Consider the following 15,897-nt stretch of genomic DNA (forward strand, 5'->3'; position numbering starts at 1 on the left):
CCACCATGGCACGGGTACACCTATGTAACAAACCTGTGCATTCTGCACATGTATCCCAGAGCTTAAAGTGAAATTAAAAAATTCTTCATCATCGTACTATTAAAATGTGGTCTGTGGTAACATTTTGTTGTGTTTCCTGTATGGTTTATGCGATATTGTATAAATAGTATTAAATTCCACCATTTTCATTTAATGGCATATGGCAATCAGCTGTCTTTGCAAACCCTTCATTCGCGTGGTTCCAGTGGTTCCATATGAGTCCATTCTGTGACTGACTCTGCAATAACTTGTTTAACCATTCCCTTAGGATTGAGCATTTAGGTTGTTTTCCATTTTCTCTTACATAAATAATGAGCAGCTTTGTAAAATGGTCGGTATCTACATTTCCAAAAGTATTCTTAGGAAATGCTAATGCAGCATTTTAAAGGCTCTCTGTATATATTGCCAAATTGCTTTCCAGAAACCTTGTACCAATTTATATTCCCTCAAGGTGAGCATAAACGTGCCCTTTTCATTGTCCTCTTGCTGACATCGCTATAATTTTTACTAATTTGTTAAGTGAAAAGTAATGTCTTATTTAAGTTGGTAATTCTTAGTGTATGGCATCCTGTCTTAGTCCCCAAATTCTGAAATATTCATATTTGCAGCAAATGTTTGTTTCCTTAGTGCTAATCTCTGAGATAGATGCTAAGACAACAGAGACGACCTCACTGTGTCTGCCTGCAAGGGTCTCAGGGCCAAGTGGGATCAAGGCTTCAGTAGGTAGAGGGCTGCAGCTGAGGTCAGGACATCAGACTTGCAGGATCCCAGTGAGAAAGAGGCACTCTGGATAGGGCGTGTGTGTGTGTGCGTGTGTGTGTGTGTGTGTGTGCGTGTGCATGGGTGTGTGTGTGTTTGGGGGCAGTGGATGCTGAAGACTTGCTTGATATGAACTGGATCCAAATGCAGGAACCATGGCATGGTCTTTCTTTGTAAGAAGAGTGATTAAATTTTGAAATATGACATTAAGGAATATTCATTAGCTTGTATGTCTTTTTTTTTTTTTTTTTTTTTTGAGACGGAGTCTCGCTCTGTTGCCCAGGCTGGAGTGTGGTGGCCGGATCTCAGCTCACTGCAAGCTCCGCCTTCCGGGTCCCGCCATTCTCCTGCCTCAGCCTCCCGAGTAGCTGGGACTACAGGCGCCCGCCACCTCGCCCGGCTAGTTTTTTGTCTTTTTTTGGTAGAGACGGGGTTTCACCGTGTTAACCAGGATGGTCTTGATCTCCTGACCTCGTGATCCGCCCGTCTTGGCCTCCCAAAGTGCTGGGATTACAAGCTTGAGCCACCGCGCCCGGCCAGCTTGTATGTCTTAAGAATAGAAAAAAATAACTTTTGGTTTGAGATCATTTAACTCTGGTGTAATAGGAAGTATATATTTGGTCTTTGTCTCTGGTTCCTGGCACGAGCTCCTAAGCCCTTGGAATTTCCTGAGTGACAGGGGTGAGAGGAGTTTCTTTTGTCATTCACAGCAAGCCCCTTTCAATCACACCTGACTTTATGCTAGTGAGATGACTCTTGGGGAAAGAGGGGTGTCCCTAGACAGCTTTGGTATGGGAGCTAGTTCTCAGAAAGACTAAGCCATGATTAGAGGGTTGGGACTTTCAGCCCTACCCAGCCCTAACCTCAGGGGAAGGGAGAGGGGCTGGAGGTTGAGTTTGGTTACCAATGGCCAATGATTTTGCCAATCATTTACATGAAATAAAACTTCCAAAAACCCCTGAAAGATGGGGTTTGGAGAGCTTCCAAGTTGGAGAACACATTGAAGTTCTAGGAAGGTGGTGCACCCAGAGAGGGCATGAAAACTCAGAGAGCCCCCGTCCCCATCCCTTGCCCTAGACAGCGTTTCCACTGGGCTGTTCCTGAGTTGCATCCTTTATAATAAGTCAGGAACAACAGTAAAGCCTTTTTTGAGTTCTGGGAGTCATTCTAGAAACTTGTCAAACCTTAGGAGGGGGTTGTGGGAACCCTCAATTTATAGCCGGTTGGTGAGAAGCATGGTTGGCCTGCACTTGGCTGGCATCTGGGATGGGGGGCAGTCTTGTAGGACTTACCCAAGGGATCTCTACTTGTTTCTAGTAGTGAGTGTCAGAATTGGGTTGAATTGTTGGACACCCAGTTGGTATCAGAGAATTGCAGAATTGGTGTTGGAAAAGACATCATGTATTTGATGTCAGAGAGAATCTGATAAACTATCTAGACAAAAGTTATTTTTAAGATGTGCTGTTGGGTTTATACCTCTTATAAAAAATAAAGCAAAAAAGGCAAAAGAAAAAATCAAGATTTATTATGAAAAACAATGTTTAGGTGTTGGTGAGGAGCCTTCCAGATTTATTGCTATAAATGTGTACACATAACTATGTACACAGATTTTTTATGTGAATGGAATCGTTCTCTGTTATACATAAACACACACACCTAAAATGTGCCTTGTGCTTTTTTCACTCAGTGACACCTTGAAAAGTATTCAGTGTTAATAGATATAGACTCACATTCTCGTTTCTTTTCCAGACAGGGTCTCACCCTGTCGCCCAGGCTGGAGTGCAGTGACGTGATCTCGGCTCACTGCAACCTCTGCCTCCCAGGCTGAAGCCATCCTCCTGCCTCAAGTCTCCTGAGTAGCTAGGACCACAGGCACACACCACCACACCTGGCTAATTTGTGTAATTTCGGTAGAGACGAGGTTATATCGTGTTGTCTAGACTGGGCACACCCTTTTGAAATACCTGAATAATGATTATTGCACATGTGTCCCATGCATATTTAGCGACTCTCCAGTAGGTGACTTTGAGCTTTCTATAATCATGTAGAGTCATTGATACCAAGTCAGAAAAATTGCTATGGATTTAGAAACAGAACAGTCTTGTTTATTACTCCCTCGATTTATCACAAAATAGTTTAAAGTTGCTTCTAACAATTGTGTGTACAACACAATATCATAAACACATGCGTAGAAAACCAGGAGCAGCGAAAGGGAGGCGCCAATCCTGTGACTGAGATGAAGCAGATGAAGGGGCCTGGACGGCGGTGGCAGGAGGCTCCAGGAACAGGCTCCCGGAGGCTTGGTGGCCATGGATCTAATTTGAACTGCTGCTCTGATCTGTGCTCTTCCAAGTGATTTCTTTCATCGCCCATTGCCACGGCAGACCATGCAGGCTCTTTCCACCTCACTCTCAGAGGTCTTGGCCTTCTGTGCCAGCTGGTATTTGAGAACTTGCCTTGGCCTCTATTTTCACCTGACTCTGCACTCTCTCTCTCTGGCTATACATAGAGAGATGGACTATATAGGTAGAGATATATATTCTCTACATCTGTATCTACTTCCTCTCTATGGATATAGCCATGCATCTGTGTGTCTATATAGACCTGTGTGTGTGTGTGTGTGTGTGTGTGTATACACATACATATGCATTTATGGAGAGAGAGACAGGAAAAGAGGAAGGGAGACTCTCCGTTAGTAGTCACCTTTTAAGTTTCATACATCTAATTTTTTGCTTGGCAAATGCCTATATGGATTCTAATGAAGGTTTCAAACAGACAAACACCCTCATTTGTGTGTTCCACAACACCCACCCGCCCCACCCTTATTTCACTTCTCTCTCTGGGTGCTGCTTGTGATGGAAAACCCTCTAGTCTTAATTTAGTATTTACAAAATGTGCACAGATTCATTCATAGCAAATTCTCAGGATTATTTCCTCAGGGCTGAGCCCCTTATGTATAGTACTCCCCCTCCTCCTTGCATTTTCCTCTTCCTTTCCTTGCTTCTTTCATCTGGGAAACTCCATGGTTTTATCCCATCGCTCTAAGTAAATGTCATTGGGACCTGGATTTCGGCAGACTGCGGAAAGTTTGGTTACCAGCAGGGGGCGCACTAAGCGTCTCGAGCTGATTTTGTGTTTAGGGAAGACCCTGGAATCTTTTTCTTTACCTATTTACTTATTTATTTTTTTCTTTCCAACATTTGTTTTAGGTGCAGGGGTACGGGTGCAGGTTTTTTATCTAGGTAAATTGTGTGTTGCTGGGGGTTTGGTGTACAGGCTGTTTTGTCAGCCAGGTAATAAGCATAGTACCCGAGAGTGTTTCAATTCTCACCCCTTCCTACCCTCCACCCTCCAGTAGGCCCGCGTGTCTGTTGTTCCTTTCTTTTTTTTTTTTTTTTTTTTGAGACGGAGTCTCGCTGTGTCGCCCAGGCTGGAGTGCAGTGGCCGGATCTCAGCTCACTGCAAGCTCTGCCTCCCGGGTTTTTATGCCATTCTCCTGCCTCAGCCTCCCGAGTAGCCGGGACTACAGGCGCCTGCCACCTCGCCCGGCTATTTTTTTGTATTTTTTAGTAGAGACGGGGTTTCACCGTGTTAGCCAGGATGGTCTCGAACTCCTGACCTCGTGATCCGCCCGTCTCGGCCTCCCAAAGTGCTGGGATTACAGGCTTGAGCCACCGCGCCCGGCCTGTTGTTCCTTTCTTTGTATCCATGTGTATTCAATATTTAGCCTCCATTTATAGGTGAGAACATGTGGTATTTGGTTTTCTGTTCCTGCAGTAATTCTTTCAGAATAATGGCCTCCAGCTCTATGTATGTTGCTGCAAAGGTCATAATCTCGTGTTTTTTTTTTTTTTTAAATGGCTGCATAGTATTCCATAGTGTATGTATACCACATTTTCTTTATCCAGTCCACTGTTGATAGGTTGATTCCATGTGTTTGCTGTTGTGAACAGTGCTGTGATGAATATACGTGTGCGTGTGTCTTTGTGGTAGAATGCTTTGTATTGCTTTGGGTGTATACCCAATAATGGGATTGCTGGGTTGAATGACGTTTCTGTTTTAAGTTCTTTGAGAAATCCCCAGATTGCTTTCCACGGTGGTTGAACCAATTTACATTCCCACCAACAGTATGTAAACCTTCCCTTTTCTCCACAGCCTCGCCAGCACCTGTTATTTTTTGATTTTTTAGTAATAGCCATTCTGACTGGTGTGAGATGGTAGCTCATTGTGGTTTTGATTTGCATTTCCCTAGTGATCAGTGATATTGAGCATTTTTTCATATGCTTGTTGGTCACGTGTGTGTCTTCCTTTGAGGAAACACTGGAACTTACCAAACAGCTTATTTCACTGTTATGTATGTCTAGTAGAATATAATGGAAATTTTGACTCCATGCGTTATTAAATTTATTTTAATAGTATAAAATGTATCATTTTTAATAACTGAATTAATAATTGCATTTAAACTTAATTAGCATAGGTTTTTTTTTTTTTTTAATTGCAAATAATGCTTTACGCCAAAATGCTGACAATGATCAGATTAGGGTTAGAATATATATGATTATCTGTGGTGATTACTATTTTAGGAAGTAACTAGAGCTGGCATCTGTGGGTGCTGCAGACGATTCTTAACGAACCCCGACAATTTGCTCTTCTAAACGGGGCCTTGCGGTTGTCTAACAGTGAGAATAGATGACTAACTGAATTTGTGCCTGCTTTCTATCATAATAACGACGCCGAATTGCCACCGTTATGTGGCTTGGAAATCTTAAATTCATCAGCACTCATGAAAGAAAAAAACAAAAAGTGAACCGAAGATACTTGGAGAGCCTGGGTGCTTTCAGCACAAGGCGGCTGGGTCGGCTTCCATTCCTGTGTCCGCAGCGCCCTCGTGTGGTGAAAGGTGTTCAGGCTTCCTGGCCGCCTTTTAGGCCAGCGTTCCCATGAGTCCTCACTTTCCAGTACAGTAGCTGCCTTCCTGGGTCACACTCCATCGGAGGTCACGATCTGCCAGGAGGTTAGCCACCAGCTGTGGTTGTCTTGCAGTTTTGCGCAATAAGTTACTGGCTAGGAGTGCTTGTAATAAGTCCTGAGTAGGACATGGCGATTCCATTCCTTACCCACGATGTGTACACACAGTTATCCTCAACTGGTTAGTTGGAACGTGGCGTTTATTTCCACAAAGCAGCAGTTTTCTAAAGGACGATTTAGAACCCAGTGCATCCATGGAGACCTCCTTACTTCAGTTTGTAGCTGTGGTCATGCCCTGTAGGAGATTTCTGAGTTTTGAAGACCCAGTAGGTACTAGAGAACCATTTGCATTGCTGAAGCACCACTGTAGGCACGGGAGGGGGTTGGAAGGGCTGGCTTGCCGCTGAAGGAGGACCAGACATGGCCTAGTCATCAGTGGTATAAGGGGAAAAGTTATGGGGTTAGTCCCTACCCGCCGCCCTGCTCTGCCTCCTGCAGAGACTTCAGACTTCTTATGCCTCCTGCACAAGCGAAGCAGCCAGGTAAGTAGGAATAGGTTTCTTTGGTTCCTAACTTGAGACGATTTTTTCTCCAAATTCCTTAGACTCACAGTCTATGCTGTTGATTTACGGAGGCAGCAGTGAGGCCCCGTATCCCGATGCCTCCTACCTTGAGACCTGGACAGAGGATTGCTCTGTGAAATTCAAACCTTAAATCAGTAGGTATCAGCAGAGACAGGCATGGTGCCTTACAGATAAAGAATACAGATGGCCTCCCTATTCACGGAGGGGCCTGCAACTTTTATATAGCTCTACATACACCCCTCCTGTGTGTGCAGATGCTTCTTGACTTACCATGGGGTTACCTCCCAATAAACACATCGTAAAATCAAAAAGTTGTAATCTGCCTGGATATATGTATTAGTCTGTTCTCACATTGCTATAAAAAAATACCTGAGACTGGATAATTTATGAAGAAAAGAGGTTTAGGCTGGGCGCGGTAGTTTACACCCTGTAATCCCAGCAGTTTGGGAGGCCGAGGGGAGCAGATCACCTGAGGTTAGGAGTTCGAGACCAGCCTGGCCAACATGACAAAACCCCATCTGTACTAAAAATACAAAAATTAGCCGGGCGCGGTGGTACGTGCCTGTAAGCCCAGCTGCTCAGGAGGCTGAGGCACTTGAATCGCTTAAATCTGGGAGGCGGAGAGCCGAGATTGAATCACTGAACTCCAGCCTGGTCAACAGAGTGAGACTCTGCCTCAAAAAAAAAAAAAAGAAAGAAAAGAGGTTCATGGTTCTGCAGTCTGTACAGGGTACAGAGCAGCTTCTGCTTCTGGGGAGGACTCAGAAAGCTTCCAGTCATGGTGGAAAACAAACGGGGTCCAGCTTCCTACATGGCAGAAGCAGGAGCAAGAGAGCTAAGGGGACGTGCCAGACACTTTTAAGCAACCGGATCTCTCAAGAGCTCGCTCACTATTGCGAGAACGAACAGCACCAAGGCGATGGAGCTAAACCATTCATGAAAGATCCACCCCCATAACTGAATTCCCTCCCGCCAGGTCCCACCTCCAACAAAAGGGATTACAATCTGACATAAGATTTGGTGGGGACACAGACCCAAACCATATCATGTATCATATTATATATGTATATGTAATATTGAAGGAGTTAAGATCACATGACCCCCAAACATGCCGCTCCAGCATATTGACTTTTTTGAGTTAAGGACACTTGAAAAAAAGAGGCGCAAGAGGATCCCTCTGCCCTTCCTTCTGTTTCTTACAAGCAGGAGATGAAATTCCTGTGTAAAAGGTGTCTCCCAGTACCAGAAGGAAAATGTCATGCTTATTATCAAGGACAGAAAGTTGAGGCCGAGGGAAATCTGTACAAACTCTGTCAAACCAATCCTCATCTTCCCTGTCCCTCTCTACTCCGTTAAGTACCCTAGTCCTGCCACATCTTTGCCCAGTTCTGTATATAAGTGTTCAACTCTAATTGCATCTTCATTTTGTCATGAAGGTTCCTGTGCCACATAAAGGTTATATTCAACAAATATGTGTACATTTCTCCTGTTGATCTGTCTTATGTCAATTCAATTATCAGGCCCAGCCGAAAAACCCTAAGAGGGTAGAGGTGCTATTTTGCCTCCCTACAATATAATCCACATAACCACCTTATATATGTATATGTATGTGTGTGTGTGTGTATAAAAAGAAATCATATTATATATATAATACAATCTCCGTATCCCTCATATATATTTCTGTATATGTGTGTGTGCACATATAAAAATATATATGGTTAAAAGCTAGGTGGTTCAAAGTCCTACCTTCGGAATCAGAAAGTTTTCAAACCCAGCTGCTTTACATCCTCTGGTGTGACCTTGAGATAATTTTGTCTCTCTCTAGTTCTCCATTTCTTTGGGTAAAATGGGGCTCATGATAGCGCCTCCCTCAAAGTTGTGAGGATTGAGTTCATCCCTGAGGCAAGTGTTGGCGGTGCCCACATTCAAGGGTGGGAAGGCAAGGCACAGTCAGTGGCAGTGGGATCAAGACCCCATTAGCAGGCTGCCTGTCTGTGGAGGTGGCAGCATTGAATGTGTGAATCATGACTGCCTTCTCTTGGGTGATGTCCCCACTCTTCAAAGAACCTTCAGATTGTAACTTGGGTTCCACTGCAGCTTCGCTATAAGGAAAGTGTGGGCTTGTCTTGCAAGTTATACATTTCTCATTGTATATCCACACATTGACTTTTCTGTTAATTTATGACTCTCATGGCAAACTGCACCGTATAGAAGATCTATCATCCCTGTGATGATGGAATCAGGATTTTGAGACTGGGAGTCAAGAGGTGGACCTGAGCTTGCCAGTATGCTGCCTCCCTTTGAGTCTTCTGGGAGATATTTCTTGGTGTCACCTTGTGCTGCTTTCTTCTGCTATAATAGTTTCATACTTAATATGAGCCAAAGAATAAACAGACTCAGAGACTAATGAAGCCTCCATTTAAAAGATAACTTTCTCTTTTAGGATACCTGGGATGAACTCCTAATTGGCAGTGTAGAAGTGAAAAAGATAATGGCATGCCCCAGGTAATGAACCTTGCTAGACCCCAGGACTGTGGTGTGGCCTACCCATTGGTTCCTAACCATCACCTAACCCTTGGTTATTGCATGACAGGTGTATTTTGACCACGGTGGACCCAGACACTGGAGTCATAGACAGGAAAGAGCCACTGGACACCCTGAAGAGGTAGAATACCACCACGGCCAGTGTATTTTAAATATTATCTCCACCCCAGAACTACCTATGGGTTTAGGGAAGAACTACCTATGTCTGCTTTAGGGAAGATATGACCTTTCTCTCTGGAGCACCTTCCACTGTACCTTCTGACTGAATTTTGTCTATTGGTTAATGAGAGCACTGTTGCTTTCTCTCTTTTCGCGGATGGATACTCTAGTGCCTTGGATAAACTCTTTTTTTTTTTTTTTTTTTTTTTTTTGAGAGGAATCTCATTCTTTCCCCCAGGCTGGAGTGCGGTGGCTTGGTTTTAGCTCACTGCAACCTCTGCTTTCTGGGTTCAAGTGATTCTCCAACCTCAGCCTCCTGAGTAGCTGGGACGACAGGTGTGTGCCACCATGCCTGGGTGATTATTGTATTTTTAGTAGAGACAGGGTTTCACCATATTGGCCAGGCTAGTCTCAAACTCCTTGCCTCAGTGATTCGCCTGCCTCCCAACATGCTGGGATTACAGGCATGAGCCACCGTGCCCAGCTTTGATAAACTTTTAATTGTATAATACTACATTTTGAAATTTTAATATCTCTCATATCAATTTTTAATAATATTTATATGTGCCTTTCCAAATTTAGGCCTCAAACACTTTATTTAATCATGTTTATTACAACTCAAATTCCTTCATTAGAATCAATATCAAGGAATATGAGAATAATTGAAACCGCATAATGAAATATTAGAAAAAAATGAATGTAATGAATTGTCAGAGATTTTTTATTGAGGAGCTTTTTTTATGCTAAGGATTTCTCTTGTTTTGTTATTTAAAGAAGTTTGGCTGACTTTAGTTCCCAATGAAGATAGTAATTTAGGCTTAACATTCTTTGGAGCTATATTCTATTTTGTTTCTCTTTCCTCTGTTTTGTGGATTGTTTCCAATGGGTTTAGCTTAGAGAAGAGGTTATTTCATGATGCTTTCAGATTTACAATTCTATTAGATGTAGTGATAATTATTTAAGATGCTGTGAAATTTATTGTTTTTTTTAGACAGGACAATGGGAAAAGACTAACTTCTGCAGTAGTCCAGACCCACCTGACAACTGCATGTCTGTCTGAAATTTTGCTCACCAGTGAACCACAGCTTTGGGCTTATAAACCGGGAGGGGGTTGAACGCATGGTGCTTAAATGTACTAAACAGAAGATTTGTAGAGTTCAGGGCCATTCCATTTTGTGTTTTCAGGGGCATTTGTTTCAATGAGTTGTGAAGTCGAAGGTACCCATATAGACGAAGTATTTATTTTATACGTACACATACGTTTTTTCTTTTTGGCCTGAAACTGAAGCCATGGAGAAATTGCATAGACTTTCAGGATACTTCTAGAAAAGCTAGAATTATTTGCAGTTTGACTAATTGTCCACAGACTTCTCTGTCAACATTTTAGAAAAGGTTTGCTGTGTATTTATAAATAAATTGGAAGGCAAACTTGAGTTCTATTGAGAATATTTCGATTATTATTTCCTTCTTGTGTCTGATGATTGACTTTTTGCTTGTTTCAGCTACCGCCTGTGCGATCCTTCTGAGAGGGAATTATACAAGTTGTCTCCGCTTTTTGGGATCTATTATTCAGTGGAAAAAATTGGAAGCCTGAGAGTTGGTGACCCCGTGTATCGGATGGTGTAGTGACGGATCCACTAGGGTGATATGGTAAAAGGTCAGCTTTGCTTCTGAATACACTGTCTTGGAGCCATTGCTGCATTTTCTTGTGTGTGTGTGTGTTTTTTTTTTTTTTTTTTTTAATGTTATGCTGCTTTAATTCTTGAGAGAATAAGCAGTTTTGTATTCTGATCTTTGGAGTTGGACAATGCCCTTAATTTCTGTTCCCTGCAGTAATCTGTGTACTCCTACCTCAGCCTTCTCCACCCCTATTTCCCATTTAATGGTAAAATGCTGATGGAAGAGGCTCAGCAGAAAGACAGGTATATGTTCACAGCTTATTACAGAACATCATTAAGGAATAGGGAAATGAAGGTGACTGATTCTCAAGAGTTTTGTATTTATTTTTTCTGTCTCAGATAGAAGAGGAAATGTTTAAATTATTCAACATCAACTTGGGAAAATGTTTAAATTGGATGCTTTTTATCAAATGTATTTTTAAAGTATAATTGAAATTTGAAAAAAAAAATCAGTACATCAAGGTGACTGGGTCCTGAATCATGAGTTAGACAATAATGTTCTCACATTGATTTCATCGTGTCCAATACAGCCCTGACTCCTGGAGGCAAAAGCCTAACTCCCAAATTAAAGGAATGAGAAAGTTGGTCAGAAGACCTCAAGTTGGAGATTTTAAGCAAGTTCTCTCATAAAATCCATGACCCAGTTCTTAAGGTCACCTCATCTCCAAAACTCTTGACCATCCTTCTCTCTGTTTCTGGCCTGAGCTTCTCACGTGTGTTACTTGCCCTTGCAGTCCTGACATCCACAACCTGACCGTCCTCAAGGACAGGGTAACATAGTGGCTTAGAAGGTCTAGATCTAGCATTAGATAGACTTGGGTTGGTAATCCAAGCATCTTCCTAAGTTGAATGAGATGTTTAACTTCTCTTTAAGTCTCAGTACCCTTATCTGCAAAGTGGGAATAATAGCACTTACCAAAACAACCAACACAAGTTATCCTGAGTATTAATTCATATAAAGTTTCAGCATTGCAACACAAATAAAGTGCTCAGTAAATATTAGTTATGTTTTTTATTGCCATCATTCCATCATGATCCAGTCTTAGGTTCCATAGTGGATATAAACATGACACAGGCTTTTCCCTTGAAGTGGGCAAAAAGGAACTACACCTCTATTGACTACTATTATGACTAGGTATTTGCATAACCATTACCATATTTCATCAGTTCTGAGATCCTATTCTAACATCTCTGATATCAGTCAGCTTCTTATAACATTCAGGGTGCCTTTTGAAAAATATCAGTGATGCATAAAATTATCAGTGAATCAGTGATGCATAAAATAATGGTGCATTTTACAATTGGTATATCTTGGATTTGATGAAATATAATAAGTATTAATACTAGAGAGGAAACTGTGAAGCTCCTAAGTGCCTGGCATTTCTAAAAGCCCCATTTGGGAAGAGTGGACCCAAGCCTGAGCCATCTAGCTTGAGTGAAACTGATCCTGTGTCCTGCTGTTCCAGTCATGATTGACTGGACCTGGATCAATGTGTGAGCCAAGGGCTTTCACGTGTTCTCTGCATCTGAGGGAGCCCAGTGGCTGTGAGATACCTTAACAACTGAGGGTTTTCCATGTCACTTGGTCACAAACTCATCTAACCAGATCCTGTTTTGCAGTGGATGGAGGCAACGAACATCTGTGGTTTACTCAGCCTCAATTTCCAATTGTCTCTGCTTCCCAGAAGGCCTTGTGTAATCTTTATCTGTGAGAGGATCTCTGTGAGATAGATATGATAATAGGCATTTTATGAATGAGAAACAAAGGCTCAGCTAAGTCAGCTGATGTACGGTCTGGGAGCTGATGTGAATTAGAGCTAATAGGCCATGCTTTCTGCACAGCACTGCACCATACATTTATATGTATAACCTCAATAAGTGACTGTTTTGTGGGAGTTTGAATTATTTATGAACAGTAGGATAAATAACCAAATAACCAGAGATTCTTATTATTTATTCAGGCTTCAGCACCCAGGAGGGATTGACTGAGATCTTAACAACAGCGGCAGCAATACCTCAGCAAATCCTTATTATCCAGCCTTCAACTATTTTTACCCTGGAAAACAATCTCGATTTTTGACTTTTCAAAGTTGTGTATGCTCCAGGTTAATGCAAGGAAAGTATTAAAGGTGGGAATATGAAGGTATATGTATAAATTTTAGGTACTGAAGGCTTTAAAAATAATTAACATCATCAAAAATGCTATTTTGAATGTTATCATGGCTATTATGCTTTTACTTCCTGACTTTTTGATGAATAAAGTAAGTTTAATGAATCAACTAAAAAGCTGCAAAAATGTTTTTAAAATGTGTTCCTTTTATTACCTATCAGGATTACCTGATGTGCAGGACACATGATACCACACTCACAAATGCCTAATATTGGTCTTTACGTGGCCATTGAGTCCTGTTGACTTTTCACTCATGTGCTCTAGCATTATGGAATCTGGGCTGTACTTGAGTATGGAAATTCTCTTATAGACTTAGTTTTAATATTCTATTACACCTTTGTTAAGCCATATAAAAGTAATCTGTTTGTGTGTAACTGCCAGATACACCACCTGGAATTCCAAGTAAGATAAAGAAGAGGACCTTTAAAAGAGGATGGAATTTTGAGGGTAGGATCGCAAAGAAGACAGCATGAACGTATTTTTTTCAATGCAAATAATTTTTTTGTAACAAAAAAACGAACTACTTTGGTATGATCTTAAGCAAAAATATTCACTGAAATAGTATATGGATGAATTCACCTACTTACAATTTTATTGTTTCTTTGTAACTAATAAACGTGAATCTCAATCCTGCTTTATCTTTGGTATTTATGAGTCTTCTTCCTGGGCTTCTCTCTTTATATTAGAATTTGAGTCACTGCAATTTATTTTTCCTTACCCTTTCTGATTGCCTCCAGAGACACAATCTGACTCCACAAACACTGGCTTCTGTCATTGGCAGGGGGCGAGGGCATTGTGAGCTGCAGGCACACCGGTGTCCTGTCTGTGGCAGGATGGCCAGTGTCCGCAAGGGGCCTTCCTAGTGGTCAGTGAGGAGTGGTTGTTCCCTCCTCCTCCATTTTCCTTTGCTGGGTTCTGGGACTGAAATTCACCACCATCCTCCGCACCCTGTGAGGTAAAAGTGGTAAGTGAGGCCGGGCGCGGTGGCTCAAGCCTGTAATCCCAGCACTTTGGGAGGCCGAGACGGGCGGATCACGAGGTCAGGAGATCGAGACCATCCTGGCTAACACGGTGAAACCCCGTCTCTAGTAAAAAATACAAAAAAATAGCCGGGCGAGGTGGCAGGTGCCTGTAGTCCCAGCTACTCGGGAGGCTGAGGCAGGAGAATGGCGTAAACCCGGGAGGCGGAGCTTGCAGTGAGCCGAGATCCGGCCACTGCACTCCAGTCTCGGCGACAGAGCAAGACTCCGTCTCAAAAAAAAAAAAAAAAAAAAAAAAAGTGGTAAGTGAGCTGTAGCCCTGGGTAAATTCTGGAAGTGATGAAATGGAAGAATCAGAACTTTAAAGTCAACCATTAAAATAGGGGAGCCATTTTTTCCTCTTAAATTTTCAAAGAGGAATTCAGGAGGGAGATAAACAGAAACACATATTTGGTGCCCCGGAGCTGCCTTTCCGAGGAGGATCAAGTGGTACGTCCTGCGGAGCTGTGTCCTTTACAGACAGGGTGTGACCTGGGGTTGGAAGAGAAGAGACGAGAGCAGAAAAGCAGGACAGATAAGTGTTCAGGCCAGTAAAGACAGAGCCTCCCTGAGCACGGAACTGCTCTGCAGTGAGTTGCCATCTGGAGGAGAGGGTTGTTCTTTTCTCTTGGCGAACTCCCGCTTCTCTCTTCCAAGGCACCCTTGCCCTGCATGGACAATTCTGGCTGAGTCTTGAAATGTACACTCCTGGCTCAGGGGACCATGGCTGAGCTGCGGATGACACAGGCTCTCGACCAAACTTCAGTCTCCTCTGAGCCCTTTTCTTCATGAGGCCTTGACCTTGCCACCCTACTCCCTGCAGAGCCCAGTTTAGCAAGAATCCTGCTTAGTCAGTTTCCAGAGTATTCTCCCATCCTTGATATCTGATCATCCTTGATATCTGCTCAGATTCCTCATCTGTCACCCTCAGTGTGTAAGTCCTTGCCTAGTTCAGTAGAATCCTGTTAAGTGGGTTTATCAAGAATCCTCTACACTTGATGTCTCCTCTTAGTGATTTTTCATTCACTGACCCCCAGGAACTTTGCTCTTTGGCTATAAACCCCCAGCAGTCTTCGCTGTAATACAGAGCTGAGCCTAATCTCTTTCCCCTATTGTGATGCCCCTGTTACAATAGCCGTGAATAGTCTTCCTTACCTTTTTAATAAGCGTTTGAGTAATTTTTTCCTTTGATAGCTTGGTACATCAAACAGGAGCCTGACTCCTAAACCATGCTGTTCGGGTGTGCTGATATTGTTGACTGGAATATAACCTGATTTGGAAGTGACAAGTGACTGAGGTGAGTGCCTGCAGGACCAGGTGACATTCCCTCCCGCCAGAAGCAGCCTGGGGACCTTGTGCAGTGCTGAACCTCTGAGCCAAGGCCTTGCCAATGCAGCTGCAGCTGAGGCTCCCCGCCGGGAGCGTAGAAGGCGCTCTCAGACGCCCATTGCCGCTCCGAACTGCCGCTGGGAGAACTCTGGCCTTGTCCCGCTGGCGCAGAGGGCCTGGTAGCATCCTCCTCCACCAGACCCCCACTCTTTGGAACCTCCCTAAACCCCGGGCAGCCTGCGGGGACGGCGGCCGCAGCAGAGAGCTGGACACTGCGCAGGCCAGGCAGGGCCAACCCGCTCTCTACTATTCCTGGGAGAAGCTGCTGCCCGCTGTCTGATTTTTAATTTCAAAATCACGCTTTGTCCTGCAAATGTTGTCTATTGTTTATTTTAGGTCAAATAACCCCATAAATACGTAAGTAAATAAACTGGTCACTTGCAGAGATCGTGGGGGAGGGCACGGCGCCCTGAGCTGCAGGCGACGGAAGGTTGCAGAAGCCATGGGGCGCAGACCAAGTGGAAGCTGAGCCGCCACCTCCCACTCCGCGCGCCGCCCCCCAAAAGGACGCACTGCTCTGATTGGCCCGGAAGGGTTTGGGAACTGCCCACCCTTTGGGCTCAGGGCCAAAGGCCGCACCTTCCCCC

The 15,897-nt window shown here is 43.4% G+C and overlaps 1 protein-coding gene across 1 annotated transcript in view; it reads left to right on the plus strand.

Annotated features, from left to right (window-relative positions):
• Positions 1-12,983, plus strand: part of MTARC2 (mitochondrial amidoxime reducing component 2) — a 33,529-nt gene extending 20,546 nt beyond the window's left edge. The window contains 4 exon segments of the mRNA NM_001257477.1: positions 8,794-8,855; positions 8,944-9,015; positions 10,556-10,710; positions 12,694-12,983. Coding sequence (NP_001244406.1) covers positions 8,794-8,855; positions 8,944-9,015; positions 10,556-10,679 — 258 coding nt within the window. The 3' untranslated portion in view covers positions 10,680-10,710; positions 12,694-12,983.
• Positions 12,984-15,897: the final 2,914 nt, after the last annotated feature.

This window comes from Macaca mulatta, chromosome 1 (genome assembly GCF_049350105.2).
Source record: "Macaca mulatta isolate MMU2019108-1 chromosome 1, T2T-MMU8v2.0, whole genome shotgun sequence".
Lineage (NCBI taxonomy): Eukaryota > Metazoa > Chordata > Mammalia > Primates > Cercopithecidae > Macaca > Macaca mulatta.